General features: G+C 40.3%; 1 protein-coding gene and 1 long non-coding RNA gene across 4 annotated transcripts in view; one reads left to right on the forward strand and one right to left on the reverse strand.

Moving 5' to 3' along the window:
• Positions 1-4,228: 4,228 nt before the first annotated feature.
• Positions 4,229-6,456, reverse strand: LOC135504461 (uncharacterized). The gene is made up of 2 exons (XR_010450131.1): positions 6,358-6,456; positions 4,229-4,983 (listed from the first exon to the last, which is right to left on the reverse strand). It is a non-coding gene; the product is annotated as an uncharacterized LOC135504461 (long non-coding RNA).
• Positions 4,967-22,674, forward strand: part of LOC135504459 (thymocyte selection-associated high mobility group box protein TOX-like) — a 135,088-nt gene continuing 117,380 nt past the window's right edge. For all 3 annotated transcript variants that reach the window (XM_064923077.1, XM_064923079.1, XM_064923080.1), the window contains exon 1: positions 4,967-5,475. In XM_064923077.1, coding sequence (XP_064779149.1) covers positions 5,386-5,475 — 90 coding nt within the window. In that variant the 5' untranslated portion in view covers positions 4,967-5,385. The remainder of the gene's footprint in view (positions 5,476-22,674) is intronic.

Consider the following 22,674-nt stretch of genomic DNA (forward strand, 5'->3'; position numbering starts at 1 on the left):
TCATCCCCAGCTTTCAATTGGCTCATTCACCCCCCCCCCCTCTCCCCTGTAACTATTGCCCAAGACATTGCTGTAAATTAGAACAAGTTCTCAGTCAATTTACCTGGTAAAATAAGTTAAATAGGTGAAATAAATCAAATAAAACAGAATTAAACTATATAATTCCAAGAATTGCATAAACATGCAGGTTTGGGAAGTTACAGAGTGGTGAGGAGGAGGAGTCTGCTGTGTCCAGATGCGCCTTCACCATTCATTTTCTGGATTCAGGTTCACTCAAATATCGTTTGAAGCTTTGTTTTAGTATTGCCAGTTACAGCTGTTTTGGGATTGTATATCGATTCGCTATCCTTAACTATTTGTCATCTAATGTATTCGTTTCACTCTCTGAATTGTTTAAACAAACTTTTCGATATCAGGGCATAAAAACTACAGTCTGTGTCCTGAATTAGACTGGTGTGCATATGTGCCCAGATTATCCTGTCCCAAACTAGTTTTGCCTGGCTAAACTAGCTGGCTAGTTTTCGTCCTGATTGACAAAAATCTAAAATACTGCACCCTCAACTTCAACTCTTCTTTGCTAGTTATACATTCATGTAATTAAGTCATTTGTTGGACGGAAACCTTTAAATTATTTATTGTTTTGTTGAATAGTCATAACTTGTTTGAGCTATCTGTCATTTCATAAGACAATGGTGGCGAAGGTTATCATTACTTTAACTCGGATCCATGTTCAGCTTTGAGATCCACCGGCGTCATTGGCGTAGTGTTAGCTGGACATTTCTGACTGGTCTTGGAACTTCCCATTTGGCTCGATTGGATATGTAGTGACTTGTGTTGGCAAACTTTATTTTAAATGACTATCGTATTTGTTGATTAAATCTGACTTTATTAGTAGAATGAGTAATCCATTAATGTCACGAGTTCTTTGACAACTCTACAGAAGAGCCAAAGGCTACAATGAATTAATGGCTAAATTATTTCTGGACACAAATGGTTCTCCTCCTCAACACTCTATTAGGTCTACACATAAACGTATACTTCCAAGGACACAGAGCGGAGCTGTGATGAAACCTGCAACAATGTAATCTTATTCCATGCCATTTATATTACAGCAAAAGAGTGAGCTCTTTGGCATTGTTTTATTTTAATGTGAAAGATAAAACAATGTTGCCTTAAAGCATCCAATGTTCTTTCAGACAAAGCAGATGAGGAATGAGGTTTGCATGCTTTCCGATTTTAGTAATGATTATGAAGCTACCAATTGTTAAAGACCATGGCAAAATTCATCACATTGGAACGAGGAAAGTTAAGTGTTATAGAAGTATAAGCTAATACAAATTGCCATTTGTCATTATGCTTCATCTAAGCTTAAAGTAAAAAAAATATATATATTTAGCCAATTCTGCTTACATTTATGCAGATGATTTCATGGAATAACAATTAGCACCACCTTTATCAAAACAATAACAGATAGGTGTAGGTTTAATGGTGAGCATTTATGAAGATAAATACAACAGAGAATAGGTCTCGTTGCTGATTACTGCCATGAAGGGTGATATATATTGTACATTCTCAAAGGAGTGCAAAATATGAACAGTAGCTGGATCTTATATGGCCAAGTGAGTGTAAATGTATAGGGAAAGGTTGAGCGAACTAGCTCCCTTTGACAGCTCACTGAATGTGATGGATTGTGCTCCCTTCTCCTGTGATGTGCATGCACATTGATGTTGAAATGGCCTATCCATGGGACCATTGTCTTTCAATCATGTCAAGGCAAAGTACAGAATACACTCTGCAGCGCTGTGTTGTTTTTATCATACCACTAGTCTGTAGCAGATCATGCACCATGCACAAAATGGCTTATACAGTGCATTTGGAAAGTATTCAGACCCCTTCACTTCTTATTTTTCTTTTTATTATGTCACAGCCTATTATAAAATGTATTAACTCCCCCCCCCCATCAATATACACATAATACCCAATAATGAGGCAGCAAAAACAGGTTTTTAGAAATGTTTGCAAAATTATTAAAAATAAAACCTGAAATATTACATTTACATAAGTATTCATACCCTTTACTCGGTACTTGAAGCACCTTTGACAGAGATTACAGCCTTGAGTCTTCTTGGGTATGATGCTACAAGCTTGGCACACCTGTATTTGTTGAATTTCTCCCATTCTTGTCTCTGTCAGCTCTGTCAGGTTGGATGGGGTGCGCTGGTGCACAGCTATTTTCAGGTCTGTCCAGAAATGTTCGATCAGGCTCAAGTCCGGGCTCTGGCTGGGCTACTCAAGGACATTCAGAGACTTGTCCCGAAGCCACTCCTGCATTGTCTTGGCTATGTGCTTAGGGTCGTTGTCCTGTTGGAAGATGAACCTTCGCTCCAGTCTGAGGTCCTGAGCACTCCGGAGCAGGTTTTCATCAAGGATCTCTCTGTATTTTGCTCCGTTCATCTTTCCCTCGAACTTGACTAGTCTCCCAGTCCCTGCCGCTGAAAAACATCCCCACAGCATGATGCTGCCACCACCACTCTTCACAGTAGGGATGGTATTGGCCAGGTGATGAGCGGTACCTGGTTTCCTCCAGACGTGACACTTGGCATTCAGGCAAATTAGTTCAATCTTGGTTTCATCAGACCTGAGAATCTTGTTTCTCATAATCTGAGAGTCCCTTAGGTGCTTTTGCCAAACTCCAAACGGGCTGTCATGTGCCTTCCGTCTGGCCACTCTCCCACAAAGGCCTGATTAGTGGAGTGCTGCCTGACCAAGGCCCTTCTCTCACGATTGCTCAGTTTGGCCGGTAGGCCAGCTCTAGGAAGAGTCTTAGTGGTTCCAAACCACTTTCATTTAAGAATGATGGAGGCCACTGTGCTCTTGGGGACCTTCAATGTTTCAGAAATGTTTTGGTACCCTTTCCCAGATCTGTGCCTCGACATTATCCTGTCTCGGAGCTCTAAGGACAATTCCTTTGACCTCATGGCTTGGTTTTTGCTCTGACATGCACTATCAACTGTGGGACCTTATGTAGACAGGTGTGTGTGCCTTTCCAATCATGTCCAATCAATTGAATTTACCACAGGTGGACTCCAATCAAGTTGAAGAAACATCTCAATGATAACATTTTCAGTACATTTGCAAACATTTCTAAAAATATTTTTTCATTTGGTCATTATGCATAGATTGATGAGGATTTTTATTTATTTAATCAATTTTAGAATACGGCTGCAGAGTAACAAAATGAGGAAAAAGTGAAGTGTTCTGAATACTTTCCAAATGCACTGCAATGTTTATATAAAGCAGGTCAATTTTTCAGGTGCCCAATTTGTTCCATACTGTATATTGTTGCTTGCAGCGTTCACAAATAGAGAGGGCAGACTTCTTCCATTCAAGCCTTCCACACCAGTCCTTAGAATGATTGTGATTTGCATTTACCAACCAAAAAACAAAGAATGTGGATCTTAATACATTTTTTAGTTGCAGTAGGTTATGTCATAATGCTATTTTGCCAGGACAGGCCTTCAACAGTTTATTTGTAAACTCTAGATGTTCCCGTTATAGGGTAATGTATGACTGATAATGTTATTTTGACGGGAGACAACAACAATGTATTTGTAAACGATGGATGTTCCTTATGATTGGTTGTGGACCTGATTCATGCTGATTGTGTCGTGTGGACCGGACTGTATAGATTTGCCATTTGCCACACAGGGTTAACTCCGTGGCCCAGTGCCATAGATTCATGGGAATGGAATGTGGAGTGCTGTATGTGTAGGGCTCCCTTCCCCAGCAGCCTTCACTGCCCACTGAATGCTAATGATCGGTATTATTAAAAAACAATTGATGGGCTAGCAAACAAACAAGATAATAAAATTACTTCTAAAGCTTTATTGTCCTTTAATTACTAAATGCTCTATGGCAATTAATGGAACAAAAACACTACCCGCTTTAATGCAAAATAAAATGTATTGTGGCTGGGGTTAAAACAATAGTATTTGTAAAAGCTGGATAATGTGATCTAGCTCACGATACTGCTGTTGACGAATAGTGCAAAAATGATTGTTGAGTTTGGGGTGGTCTTTACTGAGACATGTTTGTCTAATACTATGCCCCATTGTCTCACACCAGTCTGCATAATAATTCTGTATCCTTTCAGTTGTTCTTTAAACAAACTTCAACTTATAAAGGCTTTATAGGGCATTTATAAATAATTTATAAACAAAGTCATAAAGGATATTATTCATTTTTAATTTGGTGGTTGAATAAATGTGGCATTACCCCTTTGCCACCCGTAGGATGACATTTGGTTACATGAATGATTTAAAAAAAGCTATGCAGCTCCAAATGCATTACTATCGTGGATGTAACATGCAGCATATACTTTAGATCTGCATAAAGGATGCAAAGCCTACTAAAAACATTGTACATTGAATTAGCTATACTTTAATACATGTAATAATAAATATAATAACAAATATATGAGGTACAGTACTGAAGAATCCGCTGAGGGAAATTATCATTTTCAAGGGAACCCTTTTCTTGAACAGGTTCCAAATCAAAATGCTAGCTGCATTTAAACTGGAAATAAATGGTTGGTTCTAGGTTTTGTATAAATATGTGCTTTAAGAGGTTTGTGTTTAAGTATGAAAATAAATAAAAAACATGAAGAAACCATGCATTGACAGCAGAATGTGGGTCCAAACGAGTTCCTTTCAGCTTGGCACACTAAAACAAATGGAACCTTTGGAAAGAAGTAGACCTTGTAGTAGCAGTGGGTTCTTTATAATACACAGCCGTGCACACTACTACATTTCCAGCTAATCAGAATCGCGCAGTTGCAGAAAGGAGAGCGGTTGTCAAGGCAGCCCCCAATATCCCCTCCCCCTTTTCCCGTTTATCAGCAGAGGTCGCATGGCATATGGAGAACAGTCCAACCACTTCTCTGTCCTGGAACCAATGTATGAATATGCACCTCCGTGACAAAGCCTATGGAGTATGAGAACAGCGGGGGAAAAAGAAGCAACATTATTAGAGTCTTACGCTTTTAAAAATATAGATTTTTAACATAAACCAAGGGGGGATATTTAATTAGTTCTGGAGTACGTAATAGTATAACCGATCTGGATATTTGCAGTTACTTTTGTTCTACGGTTGAGTGATAACTGCATTTGGCTCTCCAAAGTGGATGCATCTTGTAGTCTAGCGAAAAAAGGACTGTGCATCACCGGGACGCGAGTTGGTGCAGAAGTTCGACCGCGAACGGATGTGAGGGAAGAGTGAGTGCACTGAGAACCTCAACCCCCTTTTCTTTCTCTCCTGGCTAAACAATAGAGTCAAAGTCAAAGACACTGAAACTGATTTCATGCCGTCAGTCTCACAGACCCTGACATGGACGTGAGATTTTATCCTACGCACCCGTCAAGTGTGGGTTCTGATCCAAGTTGTCTAAGCTCGTTGGACTATTACCACGCGAACAAGGTAAATACAAAGTGCAGTCCTCCTCGTGCGGTAGTACCATGAGTTTGAAGTCTACACGTTTTCTCACCTGCCCCCGCTTCTTCTTCAGCATGTTTGCAACATTTATGCAATGCACGTGTAGACTATGGAATGTGGTGTTTTAAAAGCTTAATTTGTTTCCTTCTACAAAAAGTATGTTTTGAGATGGTGTTCGTTCCCTGACAACCCACATCTCCACATAGCCTAAACAACGTGTTTCTCTACTACATATCTTATTCAGTCAACATTTTCGGCATATGATATAACTATTCTAGTCTAGAACATATAGCTATTTTGCTTTAGGCTATGTTTAACACAAGTTGGATACCTGCTACAATATATAGGCTACATGATTGCTGTTAGAATCAGTCTAGGCTAACGTTACTTTTGACCATCTCGCTGTTATCATAATGCATTGCTCTTGCAGATGAATGAATGCACTTTCACGTTACCCAACATTTATAACCCGAGTGCGAATTACATTCGGTGGTCTGTTTTCTTTCACTGGACCTCCTGTGTGAACGCGCTTGCGTGTTATATAAAATGTTTTATGGGCCTACTAGTAAAGACGTGTCATTTAACGGTAAACATTTTTTTTAAATTATCTTTTAATTTGGCATGAACACAGCCAGTCATGGGTTCGTCTTATTGTCAAACATATCACTTCAAAAAGTAGGATACCTGCGCATGTTCGTTAACTCCAAAATAATAATTTCATCCAAAAGTAATATGTACTCGCGTCGTTAAATTAATGGAAAGAGACATCTGTAACAAATCACCTAACTGTTATGACATTTGGCGATTGTCATTGGGTCTACTTTCTTGTTGCCTGAATTAATTTTTGAGTCTTGTTGACAAAATTACCTTTTTCTTGAAGAAAGAACAGTTGGGACATCTGAAAGGGGCTGAAATACAGGATGGTCTCTGGATGATGAGTGCAGCCACATGGGGAAACATGTTTTTAACCATGACACAGAGGTGGGGTTGTTGTTTCATTTGGAATAAGCTTTCCACTGTAGCAGCTGGCATACGATTTACATTTTAAACAAATAGGATGATGGTTAAATCATCATTATTTAGAGACCCCCTCCAAAGTTTGGCTTTCTTACATTTTGGGCAGTCTTCATTTTTGTAATCTTTTTTAGATTTAGTCTAGTCTTAGTCATTTTGACTTAAATACTATTAAGCTTAGTCACATTTTTGTCATTTGAATAAGGATTTAGTCCAGTTATTGTCAAAATTACAAAAACGGGGCCATTTTAGTCAATTAAATGCCCATTCATTTTTAGTTACATCACATTTGTGTTGCTTCATTAATCTATAATAAACATAAATCACTGACTTCCATGTGCACAAACATACATAGCCTTGTCCTGCCGACATATTTTTCGGCCTAACATCCTAGCGCATGATTCTCTCCCTAACAGCCAAATTGGCAGAAGAACACATTACTCTGCAGCAGATTAAAAAAAAAATCACACCCTTGACAGGGCTCCAGACTAACATTTTCCCCTGGTGGAACTGGTGAAACTAACTTTTTCAGTTGGTGCCATGTCACCAGCCCATGATTTGGTCACCAATTTTTTTCCTCCATGTCACGCAAACTATTATTTTTTTAAATCACTGTAGAAAGACATTCACAGTGCTTTAGGCTCTGTAATAGACCACTGAGATGGTAGGCTATTCAATAAATAAGTTGTTTCATCTAACATGTCCAAGCAGGAATGCATGATTAAAGATGTTGATGTGCATCTTAATCCAGTGATTGTTATGAATTGTGAGTTGACAATAGGGTATTGTTGTTATATTTTACTGTTAAAATAGGGCTCCAGAATTTTCAGAATTTTGTTCTTCAATAGATAATCTCTATTGCACTCCGCACTGCCCTCTGCCACCTGGACAAGAGTAACACCTATGTGAGAATGCTGTTAATTGACTACAGATCAGTGCGCAACACCATAGTGCCCTCCAAGCTCAACACTAAGCTCAGGCCTAGGAGTAAACACCTCCCTCTGCAACTGGATCCTGGACTTCCTGAAGGGCTGTCCCCAGGTGGTGAGGGTAGGCAACAACACATCAGCCACAATGACCCTCAACACGGGGGCCCCTCAGGGCTGCGTGCTTAATCCCCTTCTGTACTCCCTGTTCACCCACGACTGCGTGGCTGCGCACGATTCCAACACCATCATTAAGTTTGCTGTCGACACAACCGTGGTAGGCCTGATCCCCGATGACAATGAGACAGCCTATAGGGAGGTCAGTGACCTGGCAGTGTGGTGTCAGGACAACAACATCTCACTCAACATCAGCAAGACAATGGAGCTGATGGTAGACTACAGAAACGGAGGCCCGGCACACCCCCAACAACATCGACAGGGCTGTAGTGGAGCGGGCCGAGAGCTTCAACTTCCACGGTGTCCACACACACCAACACAATCATGAAAAAAGAGGCTGAAAATAATTGGCATGGGCCCTCAAATCCTCAAAAAGTTCTACAATTGTACAATCGATAGCATCTTGACTAGGGCTGTTACGGTGACCGTATTACCGCCACACTGGCGGACACGAGTCATGACCGTAGTCTAATTCACGGTCACGGTAACTAGGCTTATCCAAGCTCTGATGCTGCCGATTGTCATTAGTAGCCTATCAAGCGTCCTACATTCGCTATTTATGGGCATATATTACCTTTTTTTCCCATGCCCCTGTTCCGAGACAGGGGCATGATAATGGTCCATTCTAAATCAAGACTAATTTCATATATATATTATTTTGTATATGTGAAGACAATATTAAATTCACAATAGTCAGATAGGTGAAAATATTAGCCTGTCACTTGTGAATGATGTATTATCACTTGTGAATGATGCCCAGGGTGTGCAGGAAGGCAAGAAACAGCGCATGCCTTTTCCCCCAGACTTTTTCCAATTATAGTCGCACACCTCATGTAGCCTAGCCCATAGGCCTATATGTTTTGATAAGGTTTGTATCACAACTAAAGTGGCTACATAACTTCTTAAAATTAAGCACATTAAACCACTTCACAACTGGTGTAGAGCCTAACTGGCATACATAGGCGGCAAGTGAGTTTCAAGTTTGAGCAAGATCATTTTTAGGGGGAATTACGGCCACACAAGGGGGATGCTGCCGGGAAATTGGAGGCCTGGTGAAAATATTATCAAGTGCTTGTCAAATTGTGAATGAGAGACTGATGAGTTGTGTGCAGCCTGCACAAGAAACAAATCAGAGCTCATGACTTTCATGCAACACTTTTTTCAAATCATCATTACTGTCGCATCATGCAACCTTTAGAATCTTTTAAAATCCAAACATATAACCCAACATTTGTATCACAACTAAAGTTGCATAAATACTAAGAATATAGGAGGACCTGTTTCTTTGTAAACTGCTCAACACAGAATAGTCGCATGTGCACATCCTTCCTATTTTATTCAGATAAATTCAATTGTATATACTCTATAATAATAAAAAATAATGCCACATAATTCTAAGCAAATCTTGTCTGCTAAATGAACTACTGTAGCCCACAGCCATAAGGCGTAGCCATATCAGGGCCTAAAATAAGGACAACTCACAGTCTGCATCATTGGCTTGTAGGCTATGCATGGAGCTAGGAGATTAACAGTCAATTACCGTGAGACTGACAGTTATTTGCTTGACAATCACCGACTGACAAAATATCATGACCGCCACAGCCCTAATCTTGAATGGCTGCATCACCGCTTGGTATGGCAACTGGTTGGCATCCGACCGCAAGGCGCTACACTCACAATGGCCAATGCGCAATTGTGTCATGTTGCGGGCTTCGTATCTTAAAGCCATATCAAATATCTTTGTTGTAAAATAGTTCCTATTGAGCTCAATATTAAGAGATGAAAATTAAATTATTAAAGTAGTTTCTTCCAAAGCTATGCATTTCCCACAATTGAATTTTGAAATGTTACACAACAGATAAATTTTTTCCCTCTCCCAGAGTGCACATCAAGTGGCTCGCTCATCACAGAAGCAGGCCCCAGAGAAACAGGCAAAGGGGCTACAGTAGGCACTTTCATTACAGAAACCATGAGGATAATGCAGGTTATTGTTTGACCAAATCATGCTTTTAGCAGAAAGTTTTGAAAGTTTTGAGTGAGGTGACCATGTAATGAATGTTCAGCTTGCACTGATGCGACCAATTAAAAATGTAACTTGCAAAGCTAAGTCAAAGGGTCGCAAAATGCGACTAAATGGTCGCAGTCTGGAACCCTGTCCCTTGACATACCGTAGCTATGTTGTAATCAAAGTTATGTCATAAGTAGTGGTTACAGCAAACTAACTAGCTAGCATTATCAATCTGTTATTACCTGAGTGTATATATTGGAATGATGTGCTTTCCGATGTCTTTTGAGGTTGGTAGTATTTTTCCCTGTCAACTTGTCAACCTGTCTCCCTGTGCCTGCCAGCGATATAACAAACGCTGTCTTTTCCCGTGGAAATCATTGCATTCTTGTCTTGTTCTGAATCAACCTTATACGTAAAGTGGCTCCAAATGTCGCTATTTTTTCTACCAGGAGCTTGTACCAATGGGAGAGTAGCCATGCTTTATTCACATGATTGATTTGTTGCCGCCAGATTGGAGAACAGTTGCCTGGCAGAGCGGTGACTCGTGAATGACCTGGGCATGGTATATATTTTCCACCGCATTGCAACAATTTAATGAGAAAGCCTTACAATTCTGCTCATGTCATGCATGCTTTTGATTAGACCAATCAAATAACACTGAAAAGCTCTCAATGTTTTCAAAAAACTCTTGTCAAATCCACTGACTAATAAGATTTTAGTCACAGAGAACATTTAGTCAACATTTCGTTTCCGTCAACAGAAATTACAAAAATGCTTTAGTTATAGTATTTTTCTGGGTCTATTCAGTCAGTTATCGTCTCGTTAATTTAGGGGGGCTCATGTCTCATTCAGGGGGTCTGAGACCCTCTCTGGGCCGCTGAAATCCTTACCTTCTTGGATTATTTTCAATCACCTTGTACGGTAGGTAGGCTACTGCTCTCGTTCTGAGAGGCTATCCGTCAGATGAATTAGCATGTTGGATCAAAATAGGCCATGGGCTATTTGTCCATATTGCCTGTATCTTTGATGATTCTGAGTCCCAATCATGGTGTCTCACTGTGAGATGAATACTAAAATGGTTTTAGAGACGCATCTTTTTACACCCCACTGCTTCAGTTCTCGAACTGACCTCTGTAACTTCATCTCCATCTTTGGAGGATGTATGGTTGACCTAGCCAACTATAGCTAGGCTACTTATGATCTATTGCTTGTTAGTTGTTTTTGCTTTTGTTGTGCTTTTGTTGTGCTTGAGATTATGAAAAGCGCGATAGAAATGTAATCAAATTATTATTATACCAAATATAGTTTATTCAAGCAAAAAGCTCTAACAAAGGCCAAGAGGCCGACATGTAAGCTTCAATATAAAAGTGATGTTAGTAAGAGCAGTGTGCGGGTTTCTTTTTTCTTTCAACGTATTTAATTGTTATGCACCTGCAACAAGATAGCACAGATGTGCGAGTGCATTTTAGAATGTTGAAATGGAACACAACAACAGTAGATGTACCGGTATCAAATAAGTGATTTAATTACACACAAGAAACACTTTTCAATGAGAAAACAGAAATCCACTTTGGGTTTTAAAAAAGGACCACTTCCAGTGTGCGGCTGTGACCTCCCCTCCCCCCCGTGCCGACTCCGGTGGGGGGAGCTTTGAACTCCTGGAAAATATGCAATAGAATAGCTCTCAGTCATCAAACATACTACATGTAAAGGCCTGTAAAACGTATTATGCCAATTACAGTACATTTCTCTGGAATACACTTGCACGTTTCTAACTCGTAACACTGAGTGTACAAAACATTAGGAACACCTGCTCTTACTATTGCATAGACTGACCAGGTCAATGCTATAATCCCTTATTGATGTCACTTGTTAAATCCACTTCAATTATTGTAGATGAAGGGGAGAAGACAGGTTAAAGATGGATTTTTAGGCCTTGAGACAATTGAGATGTGGATTGTGTATGTGTGCCATTCAGAGGGTGAATGTGAAAGACAAAATATTTAAGTGCCTTTGAATGGGGTATGGTAGCAGGTGCCAGGCGCACTGGTTTGACTGTGTCAAGAACTGCAAAGCTGCTGAGTTTTTCACGCTCAACAGTTTCCCGTGTGTGTCAAGCATGGTCCACCACCCAAATGACATTCAGCCAACTTGACACAACTGTGGGAAGCATTAGGGTCAACATGGGCCAGCATCCCTGTGGAACACTTTCGACCGAGGTTCTCCCACTTCTTTTTCACCCATGCAGGTGTCAGCTGCCCCTCTAGCTCACACTCCTTCACATATATTCTTAAAAGGCATAAGATGAAGTACAACATTAACCAAAACATAGCTAGACTGCCACATAATTTGTCAAAGGTGAAACAGTAACGAATGCATTTTACCATTACTTTCACCATAACAGTTTATGTGCAATGGAACTACACAGATAAACAGTGACAAATCAGGAGAACTAGGGGATTAGAGAGGTGTTGGGACTAGCTAGCTCTTGATCATGACTCTCGGTTCCATTACATTACACATAAGAGTCATTGGATGAAGGCGTCTTCTGTTGGGTGGAGTTTTGTTAAGATTCCCACATCGCTTACGGTAGCACTTGTTTACGGAAAATAGATGGCAGTCGAGGCAGCCACATGTGCTAATTAGACATCAAACATGCTCCGAACTCCTGTGTGTAATGGTAACTAAGGAAGTGTAGTGGAAGTGTAGTTTCATCGGACGGAGACACCAATAGCTGTATGGATCTGTTCAAAACTACTACAGTAAGTGTATCTTCTTTCTCGCCGATGAAAGATAAGGGCCATATGTTTCAAAAGCCAGATAGCAAACAATGATTATTGACGTTTTTAAACGTTAAAAGTCAAGAGTCGGGATTGTAGTTCACACGAGGCAGTCGTGGTCAAAGCTAATGGCTGTGAACTTTAGGTAGAGGGCAGAATGCCACCTAGAGTTTTGGAGCTGTGACCAGCACCACTGTGGAAAATAGGAATGTGGGCTGCCACGTTACTAACGTTAGCTATAACACAGCTAGTGGCAATGCATAGTGCATTGGCAAGAGGACTAACTATGTCCACATGACTTACTCAAACCCTTTTCTTGTGGCATTTCTCCTGCTGATTTCACGACTGAAATTAAATGCCTTGTATTGTCATCAGACCTTGTAACAGTTTGAACACAAGCCCTGGTATTTACAACAAGTAGCTCGCTAACTTTGGTTAATATCAAATATGAAGTTATCGCTAAACAACAAGAAAGTAAACCTATAGCTAACATTACTGTTCAAACAGTTATAACCTTTAGTCCTACTAAAGCACGTAGCCAGCTAAATGCACGGCAGGCAGCAGGCTACAGATCTGTTTTCAATGATGTAACGTTATGATGAAATAGTTCGCTATTCGCCATCCTCCAAGTTGTTTTGTTGTTTACGTGAAGCTATCTATCAAAACGCTCCAGCCCTCCCTTTTCCAATGTATTGTGGCTGTGAAATTCCCGAAAAGTGTGCAGAGAATTCTACTAGATGAAAAACCAAAATTAGTATAATATTCTGGCATTTAAAGCATAGTCGATTTTCAAAGATGCACATACTTCTATTTTCAGATACTGAGAATGTGTCATGCACAATTGCGTTGTTTCCCACTATAAATTGATTTCTGTAGTGCATCCCCATATCTAATTGATCAGCTGTTGTCAAAGCCAAAGTGAGTGTGACATCTGGGCATTTAAAGTATACTTTATGTTTGAAACATGATTTTTAAACATGATTTTTTTTTGCATACTCCAGTGGCCTACTATTTAGGATGCAATTATGGGTAGTAGGACACGGCCAGTATCTCAGGAAGAAAGAACGCATCAAGTTGGCTACAATGGAATGCTCCAAAATATGTCTTCAGTCCCTTGAATCTCAGGTATTTATTTGAAATATTTAAAGGTGGCCTATGCTTCTGGTTGAGAGGTCCCTCACAAGGCAAGATTACAATCATCCCACATGTAACATTAACTGCCTTCACTGGCATTACAAATGTGACAGAGACCATTGGGACCGTCTGATCTCATGTTAACAAGGTGCACAGGGTCAGTTTCTTATCCTCAAACCGTTGCCAAACTGGCTGTCTCATTTAAGAGTGGCATCAACCTCTCTAATGTAGGCCATATCTTTATCTGATCTATCAGTAGCTAATCGTTTTAGGTGGGCTCTGCTGCCGAGATCCTCAGGAATTTTGACACATACCCTTTCAGAGATGGAAAGGAGGCAAGAGAGTCTCATGATTGCTCATTTCCATGACAAGATAATATGCCATTAGCAGACACTTTTATTTAAAGCGACTTCCAGCAGTGCGTGTATAAATTATCATATGGGTGGCCCCAGCGGGAGTCGAACCCATTTTTAACACCATGCTCTACCAACTGAGCTACACAGGTGCTGTTTTAGGTTTTTGTTGCACACTTCCTAATTAGACATTGTGATCGCTGGTTAAACCTATGACGTATTTTGGGAGGAGAGATGAGAATATGATTGGCTTAACGGTGAGGTGATTTGCCTAAAAAAAGGTCCCGGAAAGATTTGCTGGCTGCAGTATGCCCCTTGAATATCCATCCACAAGCCGAATCACATCTCTGAAAATATGGGAGAATGAACAATTCTTGTTTCTTACTATCCCCCTGAAAAGCAATTTGCAGCCTGAGGAAACGTTTTTCTTTTCATAGGTCTTGAATTAACAAGTCTCACGTGTCTCACCAAAGCTTGATTGGAAAACACGATAAAACATTTTCTGGTATAGATAAAAAGGTATGTTTCTTTGCCAGCATTTTTTCAGAGAAAATGTACTACTTACTTTCAAATCCACATAGGTTACAAACCTTGTTATGGTAACTAATTAGCATGCTTATGAGGCGTCCAGAGAATCAAGAATGGTGTGGGTCTGTTTTAGCATACAACTGTTAATTTTAGTGTGACTGCTCTTACATATTTTAAAGGTATTTCAAGGAAATGAATTTCAGTAAGAGGTTAATCAATGACCCTATGAATCAGTTCAACTGACCATGGCACTCTCCATAATTGGTTGAAATGTCTTGATGAGAGAAAATGTAAAGCCTTTTTTTTTCAGATTTCATTTTTATATGGCTCCAAAGCATTACATGTCAATTCCTCCATAATGTCTATAACACCCTATAGCTAGCCATTTTACCTGGTGGAGCTGAACCGTGCACATTTGAGGGCAAATGGAATTCTGTGAAATTATCAGGAGAGGGGCTGCTGGAGAAGGAAAAGAGAATTGGTAAGGAGTTGAGACTTTCACATGTCCATGAATAACTCTGAATAATGTCTGTGATAATACGTCTCTCTTACTCTGTGGCGCTCCCGCAGCCTAGAAATAACATCAAACGTTGTAATTACTGCCGTCTTTGTGCTACTTTGGAATATGAACCAGTACTATGTTTTAGTGTTCTCTACCTTTGCTTTCAGCACATCAAGTAATTGCTGCATAGGTTGTTTGTAAACGATAGAAAATAATGGAGTTGAACTACATTTTTTCTACTGCCACTTCTAGATGTTTTGTTCAGCTGTAATTATGTATGGTCTTCTATTCTGTCATCCAGCACGTTCAGTTTGTTTTGGGAAATAAGGGTACGCAATGGCAAATCCACTGTTTGTATAACTAAATCAGACAGTGCAGCTGTCCTTCTGTCCTACAGTATGCTGAACACTTTAAGTAGAGGCCACACCCAGGTCCTATATTTTCCGACAACTGACATCTGGATGCCTGTCTGCCTGTTTTATATACCAAGCCAAGGCCACGTAAATCATTGTCTGTAGGATATATATATATATAGAAATATATATATTATATTTAAGTTTACATACACCTACTCAGTTTTTCACAATTCCTGACATTTAATCCTAGTAAAATTCCCTGTCTTAGGTCAGTTAGGATCACCACTTTCTTTTAAGAATGTAAAATGTCAGAATAATAGTAGAGAGAATGATTTATTTCAGCTTTTATTTCTTTCATCACATTCCCAGTGGATCAGAAGTTTACATACACTGAGTTAGTATTTGGTAGTATTGCCTTTCAATTTTTAACTTGGGTCAAACATTTCGGGTAGCCTTCCACAAGCTTCCCACAATAAGTTGGGTGAATTTTGTCCCATTCCCCCTGACAGAGCTGGTGGTACTTAGGCCTCCTTGATCGCACATGCTTTTTAAGTTCTGCCCACACATTTTTTATAGGATTGAGGTCAGGGCTTTGTGATGGCCACTCCAATACCTTGCGTTTGTTGTCCTTAAGCCAATATATCCACATAATTTTCCTACTCATGATGCCATCTATTTTGTGAAGTGCCCCAGTCCTTCCTGCAGCAAAGCACCCCCACAACATGATGCTGCCACCCCCGTGCTTCACGTTTGGGATGGTGTTCTTTGGCTTGCAAGCCTCCCCCATTTTCCTCCTAACATAGCAATGGTCATTATTGTCAAACAGTTTTATTTTTGTTTCATCAGACCAGGAGACATTTCTCCAAAAAGTACGATCTTTGTCCCAATGTGTAGTTGCAAACCGTAGTCTGGCCTTTTAACCTCTCTAGGGCTAGCATCCCACCTGTCCAACATCCTGTGAGATTGCAGAGCGCCAAATTCAAATACAGAAATACTCATTATAAAAATTCAGAAAAGATACAACTATTTTACATAGGTTTAAAGATGAACTTCTTTTGAATCCAACCACGGTGTCAGATTTAAAAAAATGCTTTACGGCGAAAGCATACCTTACAATTATTTGAGAACATAGCCCAGCAGACAAATCATTACAAACAGTAACCAGCCAAGTAGAAGAGTTACACAAGTCAGAAATAGAGATAAAATTAATCACTTACCTTTGATGATCTTCATATGTTTGCACTCAGAAGCCATTCATTTATTCCATAAATGTTCTTTTTGTTCGATAAAGTCTCTCTTTATATCCGAAAACCTCCATTTTGTTCGCTCATTTTCTTCAGTAATCCACAGGCTCAAACACAGTCACAACAGGCAGACAAAAAAAATCCAAATTGTATCCGTAAAGTTCATAGAAACATGTCAAACGATGTTTATATTCAATCCTCAGGTTGTTTTTAGCCTAAATAATGGATACTATTTCAAACGGACAATAACGTTGTCAATATAAAAGGTAAACAAGAAAGGCACTCTATCGGTCGCGTGCATGAAAAAGCTCTGTGACACGGCAGGGTCAGACTGCTCTTACTCCCTCATTTTTCAGAATACAAGCCTGAAACAATTTCTAAAGACTGTTGACATCTAGTGGAAGGCATAGGAACTGCAATTTCAATCCTAAGTCAATGGATACTGTAATGGCATTGAATAGAAAACTTCAACAACAACAAAAATCCTACTTCCTGAATGGATTTTTCTCAGGTTTTTGCCTGCCAAATCAGTTCTGTTAAACTCACAGACATTATTTTAACAGTTTTGGAAACTTTAGAGTGTTCTCTATCCAGATCTACTAATTATATGCATATCCTATCGTCTGGGCCTGAGTAGAAGGCAGTTTACTTTGGGTATGCTTTTCATCCAAAATTCCAAATGCTGCCCCCTACCCTAGAGAAGGTAAAGGCAGTTTTGGAGCAGTGGCTTCTTCCTTGCTGAGCGGCCTTTCAGGTTATGTCGATATAGCACTCGTTTTACTGTGGATACAGATACTTTTGTGCCTGTTTCCTCCAGCATCTTCACAAGGTCCTTTGCTGTTGTTCTGGGATTGATTTGCACTTTTCACACCAAAGTACGTTCATCTCTAGGAGACAGAACGCATCTCCTTCCTGAGCGGTATGACAGATGCGTGGTCCCATGGTGTTCATACTTGCGTACTATTGTTTGTACAGATGAATGTGGTACCTTCAGGCGTTTGGAAATTGCTCCCAAGGATGAACCAGACTTGTGGAGGTCTACCATTTTTTTCTGAGGTCTTGGCTGATTTCGTTTGATTTTCCCATGATGTCAAGCAAAGAGGCACAGAGTTTGAAGGTAGGCCTTGAAATACATCCACAGATACACCTCCAATTGACTGAAATTATGTCAATTAGCCTATCAGAAGCTTCTAAAGCCATGACGTAATTTTCTGGAATTTTCCAAGCTGTTTAGCGGCACAGTCAACTTAGTGTATGTAAACTTCTGACTCACTGGAATTGTGATACAGTGAATCATGCACAAAGTATAAAGGAAATCAGCCAATTTAAATATGTTCATTAAGCCCTAATATATGGATTTGACATGAATGGGAATACAGATATGCATCTGTTAGTCACATATGCCTTTAAAAAAAGTAGGGGCTAGGATCAGAAAACCAGTCAGTATCTGGTGTGACCACCATTTCCCTCATGCAGCACGACACATCTCCTTTGCATAGAGTTGGTCAGGCTGTTGATTATGACCTGTGGAATGTTGTCCCACTCCTCTTCAATGGCTGTGCGAAGTTGTTGGATATTGGCGGCAACTGGAACACACTGTCCTACACGTCGATCCCGAGCATCTCAAACATGCTCAATGGGTGATAGGTCTATTGAGTATGCAGGCCATGGAAGAACTGGGATATTTTCAGCTTCCAGGAGTTGTGTAAAGGTCCTTGCGACATGGAGCCGTTCATGAAACATGAGGTGATGGCGGTGGATGAATAGCATGTCAATGGGCCTCAGGATCTCATCACGGTATCTCTGTGCATTCAAATTGCCATCGATAAAATGCAATTGTGTTCATTGTCCGTAGCTTATGCCTGCCCATACCATAACCCCACCACCATGGGGCACTCTGTTCACAATGTTGACATCAGCAAACTGCTCGCCCACACGATGCCATACATGGTCTGCGGTTGTGGGGCCAGATAGATGTACTACCAAATTCTCTAAAACGACGTTGGAGGCGGCTTTTGGTAGAGAAATTAACATTTCATTTTCTGGAAACAGCTCAGGTGGACATGCCCACAGTCATCATGCCAATTGCACGCTTCCTCAAAACTTGAGACATCTGTGGCATTGTGTTGTGTGACAAAACTGCACATTTTAGAGTGGTCTTTTATTATCCCCAGCGCAAGGTGCACCTGTGTAACGATCATGCTGTTTAATCATCTTGTTGATCTGCCACACCTGTCAGGTGGATGGATTATCTTGGCAATGGAGAAATGTTCACTGACAGGGATGTAAACAAATTTGTCCACCAAATATGAGAGAAATAAGCTTTTTGTGTATATGGAACATTTCTGGGATCTTTTATTTTAGCTTTACATGTTGTGTTTATATTTTGTTCAGTGTATATTCACACACATGAAACCAATGCAAAACTTGTTGGTCTGAAGCATTTGTAATATTGTTAATTCCATTAGATGCCAGGAAATAATTCAAGCTACGGTACGGTTTTATATCCTAGGGCAGCAAATGTAGTAATGTAGCTATTAGCTAATAACAAGCCCTATTGTGGTGAAGGGAGAGCGAGTGGAATGGGTTGAAATAATCAGTGCCACACAGCAGGTGGACAGTGTGCGTGTCTCAAATGGCACACTATTCCCTATATAGTGAGCTACTTTTGACCAGGGCTCATACGATGTATTGCACTGTGTAGAGAATAGGGTGCCATTTGGATTGCAGCCAGTGTGTTCTCACTCTGACCTCAGCCATTCACTGGTTTTGCTGACTTAGACATCACAATCACAATTGCTTTTCTAGACTGTGAAGGGGAAGGCCATGCATACCACAGTGTGGACTCATGACACAGAGGGCCCAGGAGAAACAACATGCAGTAAATCACTTGTGCTCCAAGGAGATTTTACTGGGAATTTGTACCATTTGAAATCATCCATGGGGCAGATATTTTGTACAGGAGACTCACTAGATTATTTTTGTTAGATGTGAGAAAGTCTTTGGGCCCCCATCTCATTTTGAAACCTCTAACTGAGCGAATTTTGTTCTGCCCCAAGCTTTAGATTATCAAGGAAGAAACCCATTTGAATGTGTGAACTTTTTTGCCAAGTTTTAATAAAACACCTCTAGTTGTCAACTGTAATATCATCAAGAGAGTAATTACAGCATAGAAGAGCTCCATGCAGCTCGTTTTAGAACAGGGATTAGTCCTATTTAAGAGTTGGACTTATGTAAATCAGCCTGAAGAGAGAGCAAAGAAATGATCAGTCCGTACTAGAGGTCGACCGATTAATCGGAATGGCCGATTTTTGGACGCCGATTTTGCCGATTTAAAAAAAAGTTATATATTTGTTTACACCTTTATTTAACTAGGCAAGTCAGTTAAGAACACATTCTTATTTTCAATGACGGCCTAGAAACGGTGGGTTAACTGCCTTGCTCAGGGGCATAACGACAGATTTTTACCTTGTCAGCTCGGGGATTCAATCTTGCAACCTTACAGTTAACTAGTCCAATGCTCTAACCACCTGCCTCTCATTGCACTCCACGAGGAGCCTGTCTGTTCCGCAAATGCAGTAAGAATCCTGGGTAAGTTGCTAGCTAGCATTAAACTTATCTTATAAAAAACAATCAATCAATCATAATCACTAGTTAACTACACATGGTTGATGATATTACTAGTTTATCTAGCGTGTCCTGCGTTGCATATAATCGATGCGGTGCGTATTCGCCAAAAAGGACTTTCGTTGCTCCAATGTGTACCCAACCATAAACATCAATGCCTTTCTTTAAATCAATACACAGAAGTATGTATTTTTAAACCTGCATATTTAGCTAAAAGAAATCCAGGCAATATTAACCAAGTGAAATTGTGTCACTTCTCTTGCGTTCATTGCACGCAGAGTCGGTGTATATGCAACAGTTTGTGCCGCCTGGCTCATTGCAAACTAATTTGCCCGAATTGTACGTAATTATGACATAACATTGAAGGTTGTACAATGTAACAGCAATATTTAGACTTAGGGATGCCACCCGTTAAATAAAATACGGAATGGTTCCGTATTTCACTGAAATAATAAACGCTTTGTTTTCGAAATGATAGTTTCCGGATTCGACCATCTTAATGACCAAAGGCTCGTATGTGTGTTATTATGTTATAAATAAGTCTATGATTTGATATTTGATAGAGTAGTCTGACTGAGCGATGGTAGGCACCAGCAGGCTCGTAAGCATTCATTCAAACAGCACTTTCGTGCGTTTTGCCAGCAGCTCTTCGCAATGCTTCAAGCATTGAGCTGTTTATGACTTCAAGCCTATCAACTCCCGAGATTAGGCTGGTGTATCCGATGTGAAATGGCTAGCTATTTAGCGGGGTGCGCGCTAATAGCGATTCAAACGTCACAAAATCTGAGACTTAGAGTGGTTGTTCCCCTAGCTCTGCAAGTGCCGCGGATTTTGTGGAGCGATGGGTAACGATGATTCGAGGGTGGCTGTTGTCGATGTGTTGCTGGTTCGAGCCCAGGTAGGGGCGAGGAGAGGGACGGAAGCTATACTGTTACACTGGCAATACTAAAGTGCCTATAAGAACAACCAATAGTCAAAAGGTATATGGAATACAAATGGTATAGAGAGAAATAGTACTATAAATACTATATTAACTACAACCTAAAAACATCTTACCTTGGAATATTGAAGTTAAAAGGAACCACCAGCTTTCATATGTTCTCATGTTCTGAGCAAGGAACTTAAAAGTTAGCTTTTGTTCATGGTTCATATTGCACTTTTACTTTCCTCTCCAACACTTTGTTTTTGTATTATTTAAACCAAATTGAACATGTTTTCTTATTTATTTGAGGCTAAATGGATGTTTATTGATGTATTATATTAAGTTTAAATAAGTGTTCATTCAGTATTGTTCTAATTGTCATTATTACAAATACATAAAAAAAATATTTTAAAAAATTGGCCGATTAATCGGCATCAGCTTTTTTTGGTCCTGCAATAATCGGTATCGGCATTGAAAAATCATAATCGGTCGACCTCTAGTCCGTACTGTGCATGTAGTGTTTGTATTGAGCATCTCTCTGTGTTTTGGATAGTGTGAGGGAGAGGGAGAGATTCAGAGCGATAAAGAGAGAGAGACAGAAAAATGAATACCCGTGCACTAATTAGTGGGACTGGCAGCCATGGATTGTTGCCTGTTGTTGTAAGAGAGAGAGGGGGGAGTAGTCTGTTCCTCGGAGCGGCTGTTGGCATAATTAAGACCAGTCGGCCTGTTCCAGTAAGACTTCGTCAGAACGAGCCTCCCATGGGGCAACTCCACGGCACTCTAATTTTACCTGCAGAAAAGAAAGAAACTGCTGTGGGTTAGGCCCCTGGGTGTAGTGTTAAGCGTTGATTATGTTTGTTAATGGTTACGAGCGCCGAGAAGTCAAAAGCTGGGGTTGTTAAAATGGATGCGCTAATAACAGTGTATGTCCATCACATTGGTTCCACTTCTTGCTGCATGAGGACAGAAGCATGGACAAACATTTTGGATGTCTTAGCATCACAAGGAAGCTATTGTTCTACTGGCCTTGACATGTTCAGACCTTTCTGGTATCCTTCAGTGTGTGGGGTTGAGTTGTGTAGAATATTTGAGGGGATCAGTTTGAGCAAGGCGAGGGACAAAATCGATAATCCTGATCACATAATGAACAGATATTTGGGATGTAGGTGTTTTGCAGTCTCACAAAGCCAACCTTACAAATTGTGCCTCTTTGACACGACTATTAGAATATGACTATTCTGTTAGAAATTCCTGGGCTTCTGAGGCTAGATGATTTGCAGATCAGTGATTCTGCCCAGTCCGGCTGCAATGTAGAGGATTTCAAAGTCAAAGATGTACACTAAGCTATATGGAATTGTTTAGCTATTTGATTTAGAATTTTAAGACCCCTTGAAGTATAAAGAAAATATAAAAACATTTTTTTGTATATATTTGAATTCACGTTTTACTAAATGTACAAAGATATGACCACATTCCTCCCTCCCTCCCTCCCTCCCTCCCTCCCTCCCTCCCTCCCTCCCTCCCTCCCTCCCTCCCTCCCTCCCTCCCTCCCTCCCTCCCTCCCTCCCTCCCTCCCTCCCTCCCTCCCTCCACCCAACCCCCCCAGCCAC

The sequence above is a fragment of the Oncorhynchus masou genome, chromosome 18 (genome assembly GCF_036934945.1).
Source record: "Oncorhynchus masou masou isolate Uvic2021 chromosome 18, UVic_Omas_1.1, whole genome shotgun sequence".
NCBI lineage: Eukaryota > Metazoa > Chordata > Actinopteri > Salmoniformes > Salmonidae > Oncorhynchus > Oncorhynchus masou.